Source organism: Cydia strobilella, chromosome 1 (assembly GCF_947568885.1).
Source record: "Cydia strobilella chromosome 1, ilCydStro3.1, whole genome shotgun sequence".
NCBI lineage: Eukaryota > Metazoa > Arthropoda > Insecta > Lepidoptera > Tortricidae > Cydia > Cydia strobilella.
The window spans coordinates 23,310,717-23,330,460 of NC_086041.1; the positions used below are offsets into that span (position 1 = coordinate 23,310,717).

Genomic DNA, 19,744 nt, shown 5'->3' on the forward strand with positions numbered 1-19,744 from the left:
AATAAGAAGAAGAATAAAAATTGTAAAAGAGCTAACTATAATAGTCGTAACACATTTTTTTGTTATTTCATTGCACAATCTAACGGCCAACGAGTAGTCCGTACTATGTACTAGTGGAGTAGTGGTACTGTAATGTGGCAAATGTCCACTTTCCGTGTTTAGCAGTAACGATTTGGTTTAGTGCGACATAAACGCATATTGCTTGTGTCAGCGCAACCTAACATGTATATATAGGCAAGCATTTAGAGAATATACGTTCTTATACTATCACACTTAAGGTGTTTCCCTACCTACTCCCATCACCTGCTCGAAACAATATAACAAGATCAATCTTGTTATTTGAGTACTATGGCGGCTCTCGTGCGGGTCTATTCTTGCCCGGTCATTAGTTACCTGTCCGCGAGGTCGAAGTGGCCGCCCTGCAGCCGCAGGAAGTGTTGTGTGAAGGGCTCCATCCGCAGCAGGTACGAGCACACGATCATGGCCGACGAGTAGTGCGTGCCGTAGTGGTACGGCGGTGTCTCGCCGTGCGGGTCGTCCCATTCCTGCCACATTCCAAGTTTGCTTATTTATATAAATAGCCAAATATGAATATGTTCATGTCTTGTGAATAGAAAGTTTCATGTTCTTTTTAGAGCATTGTATGAAAAAATGTTACTGAATATTATTACAGTTTTAAAAGCCGTTATTGCAATAAAAAAAGTTAATTGAGCTATTTTTTGCCATTTTTTTTTTTTTATACCACGTCGGTGGCAATCAAGCATACGGCCCGCCTGATGGTAAGCAGTTACCGTAGCCTATGAGCAGTTACCGTAGCCTATGATTTATTATTATGTCTATGAACAAATATCCCACAGGACAAAGTTACCTCTCTCAGACTCTAGAGCAGACTATTCACGAGTTTCACGATGTTTTTTCAAAAACATTCTTCGAATAAGGAATGCACGCGGTTATTCATCGAAAGAATACTCTTGTAGACAATACCTTGTATCTTTTCCGAAACTGCTCCAGCCTGTCCGAGCTCTGCGCGCCCATGGGCTTGGTGAGGTCGCGGAAGGTGGCGGGGTCGTTGAGGTCCAGCTCCGGCGAGTCGTAGTCCGCGAGGATCCAGGGAAACACCGGGTACTGCATCAGGTCGTTGTACGACCGACCCGCGAGGGTGTTCAGGTGCATCAGGTATTGGAAGTTTGATATTTCGCCTCGCTGTAACAATGTACAAGTTCGAAGTTACGTTCTCCTTGGTTACGATATTAATTCCAAGTATCGTGGAGCACTCGGTTGAAATGAAGTTAAGAAAGGCTGGTTCAGCTCATGCTCTGTTCTGTTTGCATCTATCGCACTAGTGTAGCTTGTGACGCCAATATCAAACATTTGCATCTATCGCACTAGTATGGCTTGTGACGCCAATATTTGACATTTGCATCTATCGCACTAGTGTAGCTTGTGACGCCAATATCAAACATTTGCATTTATCGCACTAGTATGGCTTGTGACGCCAAAATCTTACACCTTTTTTCGCCTAGCCCCCATCCGCAAACCGTTCGATAAGGAACTTCGTTCCAAAAAACTGTCTGTAAGGAATAGAGTTGTGGAAAGTACCAGCCACCGCTGCGTGACGGAGGTGACTGGCGAGCAGGCTGGCGGGCTGCTCCACGGCCACACCGCGCTTCTGCCCCGCCACCGAGCCGGCCGCGCTGTCCGCCATGCCCGTCGCCAGCGCAGTGGTTCGGCTGTACACCTGTCACAACACGTACCAGCCACCGCTGCGTGACGGAGGTGTCGCCGATGAGCGTAGCGAGCAGGCTGGCGGGCTGCTCCACGGCCACACCGCGCTTCTGCCCCGCCACCGAGCCGACCGCGCTGTCCGCCATGCCCGTCGCCAGCGCAGTGGGTCGGCTGTACACCTGTCACAACACGTACCAGCCACCGCTGCGTGACGGAGGTGTCGCCGATGAGCGTAGCGAGCAGGCTGGCGGGCTGCTCCACGGCCACACCGCGCTTCTGCCCCGCCACCGAGCCGACCGCGCTGTCCGCCATGCCCGTCGCCAGCGCAGTGGGTCGGCTGTACACCTGTCACAACACGTACCAGCCACCGCTGCGTGACGGAGGTGTCGCCGATGAGCGTAGCGAGCAGGCTGGCGGGCTGCTCCACGGCCACACCGCGCTTCTGCCCCGCCACCGAGCCGACCGCGCTGTCCGCCATGCCCGTCGCCAGCGCAGTGGGTCGGCTGTACACCTGTCACAACACGTACCAGCCACCGCTGCGTGACGGAGGTGTCGCCGATGAGCGTAGCGAGCAGGCTGGCGGGCTGCTCCACGGCCACACCGCGCTTCTGCCCCGCCACCGAGCCGACCGCGCTGTCCGCCATGCCCGTCGCCAGCGCAGTGGGTCGGCTGTACACCTGTCACAACACGTACCAGCCACCGCTGCGTGACGGAGGTGTCGCCGATGAGCGTAGCGAGCAGGCTGGCGGGCTGCTCCACGGCCACACCGCGCTTCTGCCCCGCCACCGAGCCGACCGCGCTGTCCGCCATGCCCGTCGCCAGCGCAGTGGGTCGGCTGTACACCTGTCACAACACGTACCAGCCACCGCTGCGTGACGGAGGTGTCGCCGATGAGCGTAGCGAGCAGGCTGGCGGGCTGCTCCACGGCCACACCGCGCTTCTGCCCCGCCACCGAGCCGACCGCGCTGTCCGCCATGCCCGTCGCCAGCGCAGTGGGTCGGCTGTACACCTGTCACAACACGTACCAGCCACCGCTGCGTGACGGAGGTGTCGCCGATGAGCGTAGCGAGCAGGCTGGCGGGCTGCTCCACGGCCACACCGCGCTTCTGCCCCGCCACCGAGCCGACCGCGCTGTCCGCCATGCCCGTCGCCAGCGCAGTGGGTCGGCTGTACACCTGTCACAACACGTACCAGCCACCGCTGCGTGACGGAGGTGTCGCCGATGAGCGTGGCGAGCAGGCTGGCGGGCTGCTCCACGGCCACACCGCGCTTCTGCCCCGCCACCGAGCCGGCCGCGCTGTCCGCCATGCCCGTCGCCAGCGCAGTGAACCGGCTGTACACCTGCAATACAACAATTATTTCAATTGGCTAAGACACCAATTTTACAAATAAAAACAAACAATGGGTATAAAACCGTTATCTTTTTAGGAAATTTCGTCCCCGAATACCCATGACTCACTTAATGACTTCACAGAATATTCAGGCGGGTTTAGGTCCCGAGATTTGCTTACGGATTATCTTCTCCATTATTTCCATAAGTACATTTCGTTCCTTATATTTCGTTACGGTCAACCGTTATGGAAGGGAATGGAAAAAAAACGTGCGGCTCTTGTTCTCGTGTTAGGATTGAAAGAGTAGAAATAACATAAAAATGTTAAATAAAGTTCTGTGTACAAACTATAAATGAAATGGCCCATTTAGGAGTGAAGTTTAGATGCGTACCTTATTCCGTACTTTTCTAGGAAAGGCGAGAAGATAATTTCGACCGTCACTTGAGAAAACTTCCAATGCTATTGGTTGTAGTAGATATCTTCGTTTGTGTACTTCCCTGTTGAATAAACAAAAGTGAAATAAGTAATCCATTACAAACGTATATCAAGTGTTCAATGAAAATTAATGATTAAAGCTATAATTACCGTATGTCCTCATATAGAAATTTGCTGCATTGCCTCTGACTGCTTCTTTGTATTCCTTGACTAGGCAAAATGGGCTCATAATCATCAGGACAGCTGTCGAGGTCGCGGATTTCCCTGTTCTTTAGCAGAGTGAAACCGTCTATGACGTAGCAATGCTCTCTACCGAATAAAAGTAGCCCTTCCACTGTGTCGAGACCTTGTATTCTTGCGCAGCGGAACATGTGGGTAATCTGAAATTACAACACTAGTAAAATATATGGCCCAGTCTAACTTGTCGGCGCTGAATCGATTCTTCTTCTTGATTGGCGCGGAGCGTACTCTCGGGCCTTGCCAAAGCTGCTATCGTATTGATGTCGCACTCATTCCTTACTGGCAACTTTACGAAACGAAAGGGGCTCGAAATTCGACATTCATATTTAATAATTTGGAATGTCATCGTATCTACCCCTGCCGGGCTAGCACAGGAGTGGCGCGACAGTATCTCGCCCGAGAGATAGACCCTCGTCCCTCTTTAATTAATACAGGTTGAAAAATGCGGGTAATCTATCTCGCGGGCGAGATACTGTCTGTCTGTGTGCTAGGCCTACAGTACTAGATTTTAGGATATTCCGAATATTAAAAATATTTTAGGATACCTATTGGAAGAATAATATAATTGCAACATACATATCAAGTCCTCCATTTTGATCTTAACTTACTTTCTCATGATGTTCTAGCAGCCTGAGTAACGTTTGGTTGTCCGGCGGCGGAGATTGTTGTTCGTCTTCGTCCTCATTATCCGGGCCGTCGTCGTTGCCGTCGGCGGACGTCTGGTTGCTCCCGCGACTTACGACGCCACTGCTGACCAGGTCTGACGGAGACCCCTTCTCGTTCGTCTCGTCTAGAGATGGGTCCCTGTTACTGAAAAACAACACAAAACATTGAATCTCTACTAGTATTATAAATGCTAAAATAATTCTGTCTGTCTAAGGTAAGGTAAAAACCTTACTGAACCGATGCAGTTGAAACTTGGGATATAAATCGCAATTGACATAAGAGGCCTTATTCCTACAAACGAGCGTATTTTGCAAAATGCTTCCTTTTTCATTACAGCATCACATTACGAAGTAACTATTAGTATTTATTCAAAAACTGTTAACATTCTTAAATAATCATTTCCTAAACTAGCGGCTGAAATATTTAAAGTTTGCATTTTCTCTTTTTAAACCTAAAATAAATGAGTTTTCCTGGGAGTATTTTTCAAAATTTGCAGTGAGAAGTGTCGTTTCGGTTGCCAATTTTGCAGTAAACAAGAATCATTTGGTACATGAATGATTACAATTCAATTCACCATATCTTGTACGAGGGGCTGAAATGATTGAAAATCAAAGATTCATTTAAAAAAAATGATAAAATACCTTCCGAGTTTTCTTCATTTTTTCGGTGAAAACAGGGTCGCATTATATTTTTTTATCGCAAATTGTACTTATATTTTGCCCTCAAAATAATACTATAGCAAACTCTAACTTTATGTGAACCCATAAAAAAAAATTCATAACTATAGGACCTATTTTCCCGTAAATTTTAATATTTTTAAAAGACGTATAAATCACGCTGCACCGACACTGCGCGCTCAGTCTCCGCCGAGAGCGCTTAGGGGACGGACCTGTGCTCGATCGTCAGGCGTTTCTTTCGTTCGTAACCAACGAGTTAGTTCCGAGAAGTGGTGTATACTGCGATTAGAAAATCTTGATCCTTAGGTGATCAATGTAATCATAGGTACATTTTATAGCACAAATATTAAATTTTTTCGCCTAGGTGATCGGGTCTGTTCAGGGTGCCTAGCCAAGATGCCAACCGTTTAGGTACCTATAGTTTACATTAAAACCAAATCTGTAGCTGGCCTCTGAATGGGTAGTAGAAACGGGTTCCGTATGTCTTTCCCTTTCCAGATGACCAAGGTGCCTAGCCAAGATGCCAACCGTTTAGGTACCTAGAATATAATTTACATTAAAACCAAATCTGTAGCTGGCCTCTAAAATGGGTCGTAGAAACGCGTTCCTTGTATCTTTCGCTTTCTAGATGACCAGGGTGCCTAGCCAAGATGCCAACCGTTTAGGTACCTATAGTTTACATTAAAACCAAATCTGTAGCTGGCTTCTGGATGGGTAGTAGAAACGGGTTCTGTATGTCTTTCCCTTTCCAGATGACCAAGGTGCCTAGCCAAGATGCCAACCGTTTAGGTATCTATAATATAATTTACATTAAAACCAAATCTGTAGCTGGCCTCTAAAATGGGTAGTAGAAACGCGTTCCTTATGTCTTTCGCTTTCCAGATGACCAGGGTGCCTAGCCAAAATGCCAACCATTTAGGTACCTATAGTCTACATTAAAACCACTGTAGCTGGCCTCTGAATGGGTAGTAGAAACGCGTTCCGTATGTCTTTCCCTTTCCAGATGGCCAGGGTGTCCAGCCAAGATACCAACTGTTTACGCTCCGTAGCGAACGAAACGCAACCGTCTCTGTCGCACTAATATGGAAGAGTGATAGAGAGAGATTACCCTATCGTTCGCTGCGGAACAAACGACTGGCATCTTGGCTAGGCACCCAGGTTAAGGTACCTATAGTTTACATTAAAACCAAATCTATAGCTGGCCACTGTAATGGGTAATAGAAACGCGTTCCGTATGTGTTTCGCTTTGCAGATGACCAGGGTGCCTAGCCAAGATACCAACCGTTTACGCTCCGTAGCGAACGAAACGCAACCGTTTCTGTCGCACTAATATGGAAGAGTGATAGAGAGAGATTACCCTATCGTTCGCTGCGGAACGAACGACTGGCATCTTGGCTAGGCACTCAAGTTTAGGTACCTATTATAGTTTACGTTAAAACCAAATCTATAGCTGGCCACTGTAATGGGTAATAGAAACGCGTTCCGTATTTGTTTCGTTTTGCAGATGACCAGGGTGCCTAGACAAGATGCCAACCGTTTACGCTCCGTAGCGAACGAATCGCAACCGTCTCTGTCGCACTAATATGGAAGAGCGATAGAGAGAGATTACCCTATCGTTCGCTACGGAACGAACGACTGGCATCTTGGCTAGGTACTCTGATTATCTGGAAAGCAAAACACATACGGAACGCGTTTGTATTACCCATTTCAGTGGCCAGCTACAGTTTTGCTTTTAAGTGGTTTTAACGTAAACTGTAGGTACTAAACCCGAGTGCCTAGCCAAGATTCCAGTCGTTCGTTCCGAAGCGAACAATAGCGTAATCTCTCTCTATCACTCTTCAATATAAGTGCGACAGAGACAGTTACGTTTCGTTTGCTACGGAGCGTAAACGGTTGGCATCTTGGCTAGGCACCCTGGTCATTTGAAAAGCGAAAGACATACGGATCGCGTTTCTATTACCCATTTCAGAGGCCAGCTGCAGATTTGGTTTTAATGTAAACTATAAGTACCTAAACGGTTGGCATCTTGGCTAGGCACCCTGGTCATCTCTGGGTACAAGTATGTATATTTTCTTAATATAATAAACTGAAATTACTACTACCATGCATATAAAATAAAATAAAAGAGTGGCTATAACAATAAAAATAATGTTACTTGCTATTGAAATCGACAACGATCAAGATTATTCTTCTCTGCGTTCAAAACGCGTTATAGTTGCCGGCGCTCGCGTACCGCGCGTCAACGCCATCTATTGAGTGTTATTTCGTGAAATCGATGAACGCTCCAGGGAATAAGGGCTCGCGTCCGTTGCGGTTCGTCATTCGACACAGACGAAGTTGCGGGCAGAAGCTAGTTTAAAATAAATGCATCTGGATCATTCTGTTTAGTATTTACAAAGATAGATATAACTCCGTAATAGATAGATACAGTCTAAGGAAAAAACGTGCCTCGAAAATCAAGAAAATTTGATTCTCGTTCAGAGGGCGCGACTAGCTTTGGCCTACTGTCGTATAGATGGCGTTGACGGTTTCGTTTGTTATTTAACAATTTTAACGCATATCAGTGAAAGAACATGGGTCAAAATTATAAAAATAATTAATACAAATAAAAAAAATCATTTATCCATATTGAAATAAATTTTATCGTATTTTTATAAATATTTATTTTTAGTTTTAAAGTGTGTCGACAGATGGCAGTGAATTTACTGGGGTTACAAAATTTACTATGACAGAACCGCTCTAGTATAAGTTACTCTATGGTATTTACAATATCACAGTCGGACAGATGCGTCAAAGTCCCGCACTTATTAGCGGTCGAAACATAGTTTATTAATATAAAAAAAGCATAGAACAGAAATAGTTTACTTGGTAATTTCTTCTTCATAAGTTTGTAGATCAGCTGCCTCAATGGCGTCGGTCTCGCCTAGAATGTTGCCGGCTGTCCGCCATTGCTGGTACACCCTGTAGTACTTTTTGCTATCTAAACTCTGAGCTACTTTGTATTTAAGTTGTTTCTGAAATAGAGAGACTGAATATAAATGCATGTCCTGGCAATTTGTCAAGCATATTCATCAAATTGGGTAAATCTAGACGGACAAGAGGTTTATCGTTAATATGACATGTTACGAATACAAAGCTTATCAGATCATGCCCTTCGGATAGCTATCATGTTACAATATCGAGATTATCGAAGTCAAATCGAATGAATGTTGTATGTAGATAAACTTAGTTTCGGCGCACCATGATCGGTTCAGGTTTACTTACATTATCGGGATTATCCAGTTCAGGCCTATACGGGTAGTGCAGATAGAACAGATGGTTCCGTCGCAACATCTTCCTCATCCGACACGGCCCCTCGGTGGAGTCCAGCGCCCACTTGTCGAGCGGCGACGCCCGCGGCGGGCCCCAAAGCCCGCGTTCGCGCGTCAGTTCCCGCCACGCGCCCGCCCATTCCGCTTGCACGTAGCGCGTTGTGTGCATGCATGTGTTTGCGGCTGTTTGTAGTTGTAGACACCAGGCTTGTCTGGAGACAAAAAGAGTCTTGTTAGATTCTAATGTTATCCCACACAGGCTAATTTATACCATGGCAATTGATGAAAAATGCGTGCAAAGTAAGTCAGTTCACCTGCCTCGCCAGCTACCTATTCAGTCTATTCACATCGTTAGCGAAAAAAAAGACACAAAAAAAAGTTTTAACGACTTTCAACGGTATATTGACGGTTTATAATAGGCCCCCGAAAAACGTCAGAACGCATCGTTCCAAAACACGTACGAGTATTTAATATTATATAACCTATCTAGTTTTGTACTAATACGAAAGTTGGTATGGGCATGTATTTTCAATCGACCTCTCACTGTAGTATCTGAGACATAAAAACAAGAGTTGGTTTTAACCTTTGGGTAGAAGGTGGAATGGCAGTCACTAGTGCCTGTGCTAATTTATAGGATTAGGTTGCTGAGCCGACCCCGGGATCCCTTTAGTGAGCTGTGGCAAAAAGCCGGAACAAAAGGATTCAAGTATCATGTGACTTTTAATGTCGTACTATAATTACGTGACAGTGTTGTCAGCATAGCAAAATCCGTATAATAGCACTGGCACGCCCTCAAATCCTACGACGCTTCTCTTTCCGCACAGACTATTTTTTTTGGTATCCCTAATGTGTGTTATATGTTGTGAATGATATTAAAATTAGATTATATCAAATGTTGGTATATATCATAGGACGCACCCATCAATCAATCAATCAATCAATCATTTATTTGCACATAAAACATAGTATAATGCATGCAAATACATTTATAAGACACATTACTCCACCAGTAATGTCGAAATTAATTAGACAATCTCAAAGGAAATACATTACAATAAAATAAAATAAAATATATGGTCAAAATAATAGTAATATTAGATTATATGTATATTATACGAGGGGTGGCTGGAAAGTAATCTACCTAAGTGTGAAGTAAAAAACTGTCGTGGCTAGTTTATTTTTATTTTTCTATATAGTCTCCTGTAAGAGAAATGCACTTATTGCATTTGTCATAAAGTGACATTAGACCGTTAAAATAATATTCTTTTGTTTTGCTGTCAAAATGCTCGTTTACTGCAGACTTCATGTCTTCATCGGTCAAAAATCGCCGCCCTCTTAGGTCTTTTTTTAAAAGCCTGAACAAAAAGTAGTCGCAGGGGGCTAAATCTGGCCTATAAGGTGGGTGATCCAGCTGGTCGTAGCCGTTTGCTTTCATAGCTGCCTTCACAACTTGAGCGGTGTGCACGGGGGCGTTGTCGTGCAATATAAGAATTCCTTTAGCAAGTTTGCCTCGTCGTGTCTGTTTTATTTTTTCTCGGAGCTGATATAATAAGTTTGCATAATATGTACCATTCATCGTAGTATTTTTTGGTAGATAATCTATTAATAAAATCCCCTCGGCATCCCAAAAAATTGTCGCCATCAGTTTGCCTGCTGACGGACGGACCTTAAACTTGCGAGGAGGCTTCTCATCCTTAAATATCCATTGCATGGACTCCTGTTTACTTTCAGGATCACATTGGCGAATCCAGGTTTCGTCACAAGTCACTATTTTAGAAACAATTTCTTCCTCCATACCTTTGCTCATTTCTAAAAACGCGTTGCAGCACTCGACACGTCGCTCTTTATCAAACGGAGTCAGCATTCTGGGAACCCATCGAGCACTGACCTTGGACATTCCCAAATGTTCGTGAATAATTTGGTGCACCCGTTCTTTACTAATGCCAATATCTCGTGCAATCTCCCACTGCTTAATACGGCGGTCTTCCATAATGAGTTTTTTGACACCGGCCACATTTTCATCAGTAACCGCTGAAACAGGCCTTCCGCAGCGATGATCGTCTTCAAGGCTCTCGCGGCCATTTTTAAATCGTTTCGACCAAAACTTTACGACAAATTCGGAAGGACATGAGTCACCGAACACCGCCAACATGCGTTCTCGGATGTGCGATGGAGTATTACCCTCCCGAGTGAGGAACTTAATAACCGCACGTTGCTCAATTTTTACCATTTTACTTTTTTCTTCCGACATATTCACCAATTAATGCTGCCAATTCAAAGCAAAACGTAATAAACAAATGAATGGCGGCAAATTTAAAAAAGGAATAAACAGACATTTGGAAAACATAGTGGCCAGTGTGACTTTCTAATTGTAATAGACAAAGGAGATTACTTTCCAGCCACCCCTCGTATGTCAGTTAATTCATATTCACATCAATGTCAGATATTAATATTAATCTAAAGCTCTAGCAAAATATTCTTTGATGGAATAATAGGGCTTACTAATAAAATATTGTTTCAGTTATCTTTCAAATGTTTTTAGATCCTGGCTTTCCTTTATATCTTTATCTAATTTATTATACACCCTTACTGCGGTGTTGTGTAAACTCTTGTCAAAATATCTAAAATTACTTTTAATCACTAACATGTCATCCTTAATTCTAAAATTCCTACGAACATTCTGTCTGGCAGTTTTAAATTGGTCTTTATTTTTAAAAACATATAGGCATATAGAGTAAAGGTAGAGAGAAATAGCAGTTAAAATTTTATGCTCTACAAATATATATGTATGCGTGTCAGGTACACCAGAACATCCTACAAGAAACCGTAGAGCTTTTTTCTGTTTTATGAGGACATCTTGTATATTTATGCCACTACCCCAGACTTCTATGCAATACATAATAAACCATTTTTAGAGTCTCACTATCTGCACAACTGGATAGGCTTTTTAAAGCATAACAAGCACTGGCCAGCCGGTTGGAGACTTTTTCAGTTTGTTTGTACTATCTTAATTAAAATAATTTGTGCCATGAGACATAGTCCTGCAGATAATCGAGACCATGATCGCCCGAGGTCGAAGTTTGCGGGAATCCTTTTCAAGCAGGATCTGTTAGGGTAACACGCACATAGGGAGCCTATTACGTGAAACGGTGGCAAAAAGTGGAGTTTACCTGACGAGTTGGACATGATCCTGCAAGTAGGCAAGGGCGTGGTCGCGCGGCGGGTGTGGCCGCAGCTTGCCGGAGTCCTCCTTCTTCACCTTAGTGCGCGACGCAAGTCGAGTCAGCCCGCCTGTAACTTTTTGAATCTTCGACTGGATCTGGTTGTGTAGCTCCCAAGGCACTCGGTAGATGGCCTGCGTACACAAGTTACGATGTAAGTGGCAAACGCAAATGTAAATTTAACATTATAGTAGATACACTCAAATTACTCAATTTTTTACAATGTTTTAATTTTTACAACACATGTTACATAACAATAAAATAAGTTCCTTGTATAGTCCGACAAGAAATTTTAGAAAATTATTGAGGGCGCCACTTCCTACGTAATTGTCACATTTTTGACGTAAAATGCTTAAACATGGCAACAATTTAGTATGTTTTTTTTTTAGTTCCATTTTATTTTATTTTTACTTTTTTATGTCGGTGATACGCTTAGTTTAAATAAAATATCAACTGCCTACGTTTAATTGTTCTTGAGATAGACAGCTCACTGACAAACGTGACAGAATGTGTACTTATACGACGATTCGTACTAACATCTAAAATCCAGTTGAACACCAAGAGGTCGATGGCCGGCTTCGAGCTAGCGTGTCGTGAGTTATGTATCAAGTACTAAACAGGTTACCTTCCGCTCGGTGTCGATGTAGTTGATCCACAGCTTGTGCGCGCTCTCGTTGAGCTGCTCCCTCACCGCGGCCAGGTCGGGAGCGCGCGCGTTGCCGACGGCGGGCACCAAGGTCACCTTGAACACCTCTTCGATGGCCGGCTTTTTGCATGCGTATAGCTCTTCCCATACTCGGCGTGCCGCTCCCGCTATCAGATTGAAACCTACAGATAAGGCAACAATTTATAGATAATTGTACATACAAACTGAAATAGATGTCATATATTAAAGAAAAAGTGACGAAGTCCTCCCTCCAGTGGTGAAGGCCGGAGTCGAACCGGCGTCTTTAGCAATCCGGGCTAACGCCTTGAACCCCTAGGCCACCCCGCCACGGCGGAACCGGTCCCAAGTTCTCGACTATATGCCATCTTACTAAGACACCACTTCTTACTAAGATCTTAGTAGTGTAACTACTTAAAAAAAACACAATTCTAAATATTTAATAAAATAATTTGATTTGTTCCCAAGGTTGTGTCATTTTTGTACATAGGTAGTTCAGGTAGAGCATCATCAAGGTTATATTCTTGTACATGCACCACGTTTCACTAAGATATACGAGCCAATAGTAACTATAGGTATATTTTTAGTCTCTAACTTTTTTTACTGAGGATCAAATGAGTACGAGTACGTATATGGCAACTGCATAAAGTAACTTCGGGAATCCTGTTTCAGCGTTGGAAACTGTGGACTCGTACTGAGACGTGACGTCACGATGTATGGTAACAAGTTCTATTTTAATAATATCATATTGCGTTAACTTACATACACGTCATATCATAAGATGTATTTGTTGTCAAAATGTAAGAAATTTAATGGCACATTTTATATTATAGAAATTCAGTGTTGTTTTTATGAAAATCTACCTTGATGTGTATTAAGTTTATCATCTCTGGACTCGAGATCTCCACTAGGGTTGACGTGCCATGTCGTGCGCATGTGCGAGTCTAAGGCTATCTTCATGTTGGCGCTCAGTTGCAGCAGGCAGTAGGTCAGGCAACCGATGAACTCCAGCTCATGGTTGCCAGCGCCAAATATCAATAACCTGCATACAAATAGAAAGTACACTAACACACTGGTTATATAAATTACATAAATGTGAATAGATTGTCAAGATAAATCTAACGACTTCTCATATTGTTCTGCCATTTTTTATTGTAATTCGTGGCAAAAGAGTATAAATTAAAAGACATGGATGCATTGCACAGAAATAATGAAACTAATCGAACCATAGTCATTATCATTAGCAGAAGTTGCTAAGCGGGCAAGCTGTTTAAAATGATCCGCTGTTTAGAACATTTTGAATTCATAGCGACCTATTTTCCGATTCTGTCTACGGATTTATATCCACGGAACTGGGTTATATTCTTGTTGTAGCGGTAGCGCAATAGCGGAATGCTTTTAAAATAAAAATTAAAAGATAAGCCACATCTGTTTAGATTGCAGAATACAAACCTGTTAGTAGTAAGGTTCCTTAATGTGTCTAAAACGGACATCTGATCCGTAATGGAGTCGGTAGGACGCGAAAGCAAGAACAGTATTGTTCTGTTCAAACAATGGTGCAGCCCCTCCAGTGATATGACGGAAGACTTCTTTTTGGCTTGCGTTATTAACTTCACTATAAAATCAAACACCTGTAAAAAATAGGTTAAAAGTTTAAATATTTGATAGTATTGGTAAGTTAAAAATATGGTTCTGTAATCAATTCAAAAATAAACCGTATTTCATATATTCCCAAGGTTCAATTCTGAGGAGCGCGAAGCTAAATAAATAGGCAAGTAACACGAGCCTTACCTCATGTGGATCCCTAGAAAGTTGCCCCTGCCAAAGTTTGTCGACTAACCTAGCTGCCAAGTAGCAAACGTTCGATATATTGGACTCCGAGCCAAACAACTCCGTGTTCAATAGGTTTTCCATCAGCGTCGTTAACACGTCCGTTTGGAACTCGATTTGCTGTTGACTTGTGGAGTTGGCCGGTGAAGCATCGAGTACTAAATCAATTACCTGTAACAGGAATTGTTAGTGATAAAACCAGTGGGGAAAACAATGAATCGGAACGATACATGTTATCTATAATGTAATACTGGTAGTCTAGTCTAGTGTATAAAAAAGCATATTTATTAGATGCAAAATATTCAGATTTCGGCCTATTATGTACAAATGATTTATAAATACAGTTTTAGTCATAATAATTATGAAGTATAAGTATGTCTATACGTCCTGTCGAACTGTCATTTTAGTATCAGAGTTATACACAGCTGTAGTTACATTTAAAGTCATGCATTACTAATAATAATATTAAAACCGGCCAAGTTCCGTGCCATTACGCAAAAAATCACGTTTGTTGTATGGGAGCCCCACTTAAATATTTATTTTATTCTGTTTTTAGTATTTGTTGTTATAGCGGCCACAGAAATACATTATCTTTGAAAATTCTAACTGTTTAGCTATCACGGTTCATTAGATACAGCCTGGTGACAGACGGACGAACAGACAGACGGAGCGGAGTCTTAGTAATAGGGTCCCGTTTTTACCCTTTGGGTACGGAATCCTAATAAAAACATTTTGGCCAAAATTTAATAAAAAAGTGATAATTGTGAACTAAAAACATACTTATTGTAAAAATAAATAAGAGACGTAAGCGATTAAGCCTTTATAAGGGAACATATTTCCCACCTGATTTTGAACTTTATTTCATAATTTTGCATAATTCCTGGGCATAAGGGTGCCTTATAAAGGGCTTTATTGTCACGCGTGCAATAGAGCATTTAAGAACAAGTTCGGCCTGGCCAGCCACATTAGGACTCACGCTAGACAACGTCCATAATGTTTATTTGGGATCGCCGTCATCGAAAACGATGAGGAATAAGAAGATATATATATGTATTAAGAATAAATTAATAGCAATAAAATAATTACTTATATAATTATGTTGCTATTATTTAACAGTTGTAAAATAGTACATTATGATACAAGTGTGCTAAGTTGGTCATTACACACGAGGCGATATTGTGCGTATTGTGTGTATTCGCAATAAGAAAGCCGATGTGTGTAATGACCAATGCACACGCGTTTCATACGACGTTTTTCAACACACTTGCGAGAAAAAAAAGAAACTCATATTAATCAAATTTTAATAGTTAAAACAGTTAGTATTGTGTGTTGCATCTGTCATACTGCCGGCCGCCCCTCGCCCCGGCCGCAGGTGGCGCGGCGGGCGGGAAGGCAGGGGCCGCGCACCCGCGCAGGCGGTCGGGCGCGCCGGTGCCCGCCAGTCTGACCAATTAAGAGCCAACAGGAGTGGTCATTTCTCCATACAAACGTACTCGACTGTTTCCTCCGTGGTTTTTGAAGCTAGAGGAATGATTTTTTCAACACAGATTAATATTGTCAATATCTGTGTCGGTGTGTTTTGCTTTTTTTGATATTTTTGTTTTTTAAGGCGCTAGAGCCCTTCAAACATGGCCAAAAATGGCCTCACTGACTATGCCGCAATGAGAGGCGTGGTATTCAAAACTGATATCAATTTGCAAAAAAATCAAAACAGTCCGACACAGACAATTTCATAATCATTTAGATTTCCAAATTTGGTTACGATTGGTTAAGTTTTGGAGGAGGAAACAGTCGAGTACAAAACCTCGATTTTTGAGATTTTTACGCAGGATTTTTCGCCTAAGCTGCAGTTGTCCTTATCGTACTAATTTTAGGGGCGGGGTCAAGTTTCTAAATACGTACACAGACAGAAAAGTGACGGGCAATAGTCGATATTGAATGTCGTAATGTCGATAATCTAGTGATGTGATAAGATCGATAAACCATAACAGTCGCGATTTGCCTCTTAGTAGGCGAAGTAAGTAAAGTGAGTATGCACTTTGGCCTCAGGGGATATCGTTTAATACTATTTATTATTCCTTGGTTCATACAAAGCTGAGCTGACGCACTAGCTACGAGATTAAGTCCTGGCTACCCCCCAAAAAGGAAGGGGAAAAGTCGGCTTCTGCGGTCCAGTTTGCCTCTATTTCTACCTATCTGTTGATCATGATCTATGAGATCAAATTTGGTATAAATTTTGTGTAAATTAGGGACGAATAATTTATTTTAGAAACAATAGTTTCACATTTTCATATACAAATCTGAATATATGAACGAAACATTAAAATAAAATAAATATTTAAATGTCGCTCCCAAATAACAAACGTGATTTTTTTGCTGTTTTTTGCGTAATGGTACGAAACCCTTCGTGCGCGAGTCCGACTCGCACTTGGCCGTTTTTTGTTAATAGCTTTTGAACTTTTTTTAAGTGGGAATAAATTAACGCTTCGAATACATTTTTCTAGACATCATTCCGAATCCAATGAGGTATCATACGTATTTTTAGGAATTAGTATCTCTATTAGTGGCAGCCGTACAAGCCCAATTTCAATGAAAAACCGCAAATCGATGTACAGGTTAGCCGTTTGGCACACGCATACTAAGAGGTCAAAACAAAATTTTTGACCCGCAGTTCCTAAGAAAATCCCTTTTTTTTGTAAATTAAAACAAATAGAATTTTCAAAACATATTACCAAGTTTGGGGTCAAGCTAAAGGGTTAAAGAGGTATTTCCCGTTGGATATATGGATATTACGTATCATTGTATGATTAATATGTACCGTATCTGCAGTACAGTTCCATAAGTCTCGTAAAATAGGTATTGAGTAGATTGTGTCACTTTGTATTGAAAAAAAAAAAACTAAATAATTTTATTTTTAAAATTGCTTTTTTGGGGTTCGATATGAGAATATCACGTATCATTTGTGGTATATTGTACAAAAAAAAATCAGCCATATCGTAACTGGAGGAGTCCAAACTTGGTATGTTTTGAAAATTCTTTTTGTTTCAATTTAAGAAAAACCGGCCAAGTGCGAGTCGGACTCGCGTTCCAAGTCTGTACATTACAAAATTTAAACAATGTATTTTTTATATGAAACGTGAGTGAAATGTCTTTAAAAAAACCCGTAGGGGTCGGATCAAAAACTAAGTAATTAAGTCCGACTCACGCTTGACTGCAATTTCCAATAGGTTTTCCTGTAATCTTTTGGTAAAGATCTATTTTGTGTATTTTTGTTTTAAATTTTAGATCCAGTAGTTTCGGAGATAAAGAATGATCATTTTTTGCCTATTTTCTTGAATAACTTCTAAATTATTTATCCTAAATTATAAAAAAATGTATTAGAGATTCTCACAATGAGCTCTTTCATTTGATATATAACACGATATAGTTATTATAGTTTAAAATACTTTATTTTTAATTTTCTCATTTACCCCCTAAAACTGGTCCCCATGTTTAAAATTCATTTGTTTACGTTACATGTCCGTCTTTGGGTCACAAACTTACATATGTATACCAAATTTCAACTTAATTGGTCCAGTAGTTTCGGAGAAAATCGGCTGTGACAGACGGACACACAGACAGACAGACGCACGATCCTATAAAGTATAAGGGTTCCGTTTTTCCTTTTGAGGTACGGAACCCTAAAACTGGCTAAAATGTAATGATGTGGTATTTTCAGAATCGCTTCAAAAAGCCCTTTCGTATGATAGACAAGAGAAGATTACGATAGGTTTGAAAAAAAAAATATATATAAAAAAAAGGTTTCAGCACTCCCTCCTAAAGGATTTTTTTTTAGGAACTGCGGGTCAAAAAAATTGTTTTGACCTCTAGTATACGTGTACCAAACGGGTAACCTGTACCGATGTACAGGTTACAGCCGCAAATCGATATTTGCGGTTTTTTTATGCGAACAGCTTACACTATATTTTTCACCACCTTGAACGTTTTGTAGACTAGAATATTGTCCCAAATTGGGGTTTCATATTTATTCCGACCAGAATTAGCTCTTCAAACATTTTTATCAAAATCTGACTCATAAATAAAAAACGGACAATTAATAAAACTGTATAATTACATCAAAGTAAGAAATATCACATGTCACATGTTTCTTTGTTATGATATTTTATCTAACCTGAGGCTAATTTTTTCTATTCCACGTAGCCGGAGAGCGGCAAATTTGTTTTTAATCACACTTGCTCGAAAAGATCTTATTCTATGCAGGTGTACTGAAGGGAAAAGGCGTTAATGTTCCCGCGGGAGTTATAGCTTTCTTTTTTAATTAGGTATGTGACTAATTCATACGAACCAAGTAAGTTATAAGTAAAATACTTTGTTTAAAGTCAAGGTATAAGGGAGTTTTACTTTTAAAATACTTACGACTATAATTTAATATTTTTGTTTATATTTAAAAATATTTAATTGGATTAATTTAACAGCCGTTATCTTGTATGTTTTTATACAACAATGTTTTCTTGTATGTACATGTTATGTTATGTTTTTTTACCCTTCTGTACCTCGAAATGTTAATTAGATTGCAGGTTGTAGAAGGATATTGAATTCAGTTACTTAAAATCAAGGAGTTAACCACAATAACAGGGAATAAGCAAACGGTGGTGGTAGCGAGCGAACGAGTTCAAATCGAAGAATAAAGTAAGAAAAGAACTGGGTGGTGTGTGGCGTGGTATTTGGTATTATATGCATAGCTATAGCGTAGAGCGGGCCGGCCAGCGGAGGCCGGCGAGGAGCGCAAAATGCGTTCGCGTCTGTGTGCGTGCACCACACACACTGGAATAGTCCCTCGCTACGCGGTACCGCCCCCGTCAGAGCGACGGCGATATTCAACTTGAAATCTCAAAATTGAACCCGGGCTCACCTCCTGTTGGCTCTTAAAGCAGGCTCCCTTTCCATGCATATTATTAGCAATCAGTTACCTTCCTAACTCAGTCGAATGATATAATAAAAAAGCACGAGTGGAATAATACACTAAAAGAGCACGCGTGTTTAATATCTAGGATTATGAGCCAAAAATCGGTGGAATAAAAACGTCGTTTTGAGCAAGTGTGTTGAAAAAAATATTATTATTCGTATTCGTTTATTCATTTAGATATGATTTAGATCACAAACAGTGATGTCATATTTGTCAAAATAAACATGTCACATATGTACAAAACTGAGTAATGATACAAATAGACCTGGAGATTCAATAAACACACAAATAACGGTGAAGGACTAACTTAGCATTGCATAGCCACGAGGTATGTATTAGTGCTTTGCATACAGTGTTAAGTAATGTGACGTGATTGTTAATTATGATTTTGATTGTGAATAGTTCAAGAATCATTTACTTTGCTCGAATCGAAATAATCTAAGTACTCAATTTTTTTATTTTGTATGACATATATTTTTGCGGCTAGTAAAAAATGAGTATTTAATGAAAAATAAAATCGTTATAGACACTCAAATTAGGTACCAGAAGTTAGCATCCAATTTTTGACCATTTCAATAATTACGACGAAGGACGATTGGTAGTCACCGTAGTCATTAAAAAAACAATTGACTATTTCACGACCAAAGTAAATGAATGGAACTGAATAAAACGTCTAAT

At 41.3% G+C, this 19,744-nt stretch overlaps 1 protein-coding gene and 1 non-coding gene across 2 annotated transcripts in view; both read right to left on the bottom strand.

The window, feature by feature from the left end:
* LOC134742048 (WD repeat and FYVE domain-containing protein 3) overlaps window positions 1-19,744 on the bottom strand; it is a 50,109-nt gene that overhangs the window by 12,278 nt on the left and 18,087 nt on the right. The window contains exons 30-42 of the mRNA XM_063674978.1: window positions 14,062-14,271; window positions 13,723-13,901; window positions 13,134-13,312; window positions 12,232-12,434; window positions 11,556-11,740; window positions 8,339-8,597; window positions 7,940-8,088; window positions 4,340-4,541; window positions 3,642-3,871; window positions 3,448-3,553; window positions 2,917-3,066; window positions 985-1,203; window positions 394-545 (exon numbers count right to left, since the gene is read on the bottom strand). Coding sequence (XP_063531048.1) covers window positions 394-545; window positions 985-1,203; window positions 2,917-3,066; window positions 3,448-3,553; window positions 3,642-3,871; window positions 4,340-4,541; window positions 7,940-8,088; window positions 8,339-8,597; window positions 11,556-11,740; window positions 12,232-12,434; window positions 13,134-13,312; window positions 13,723-13,901; window positions 14,062-14,271 — 2,423 coding nt within the window. The remainder of the gene's footprint in view (window positions 1-393; window positions 546-984; window positions 1,204-2,916; window positions 3,067-3,447; window positions 3,554-3,641; window positions 3,872-4,339; window positions 4,542-7,939; window positions 8,089-8,338; window positions 8,598-11,555; window positions 11,741-12,231; window positions 12,435-13,133; window positions 13,313-13,722; window positions 13,902-14,061; window positions 14,272-19,744) is intronic.
* On the bottom strand, window positions 12,528-12,600 carry Trnas-gga (transfer RNA serine (anticodon GGA)). The gene has a single exon. It is a non-coding gene; the product is annotated as a tRNA-Ser (tRNA).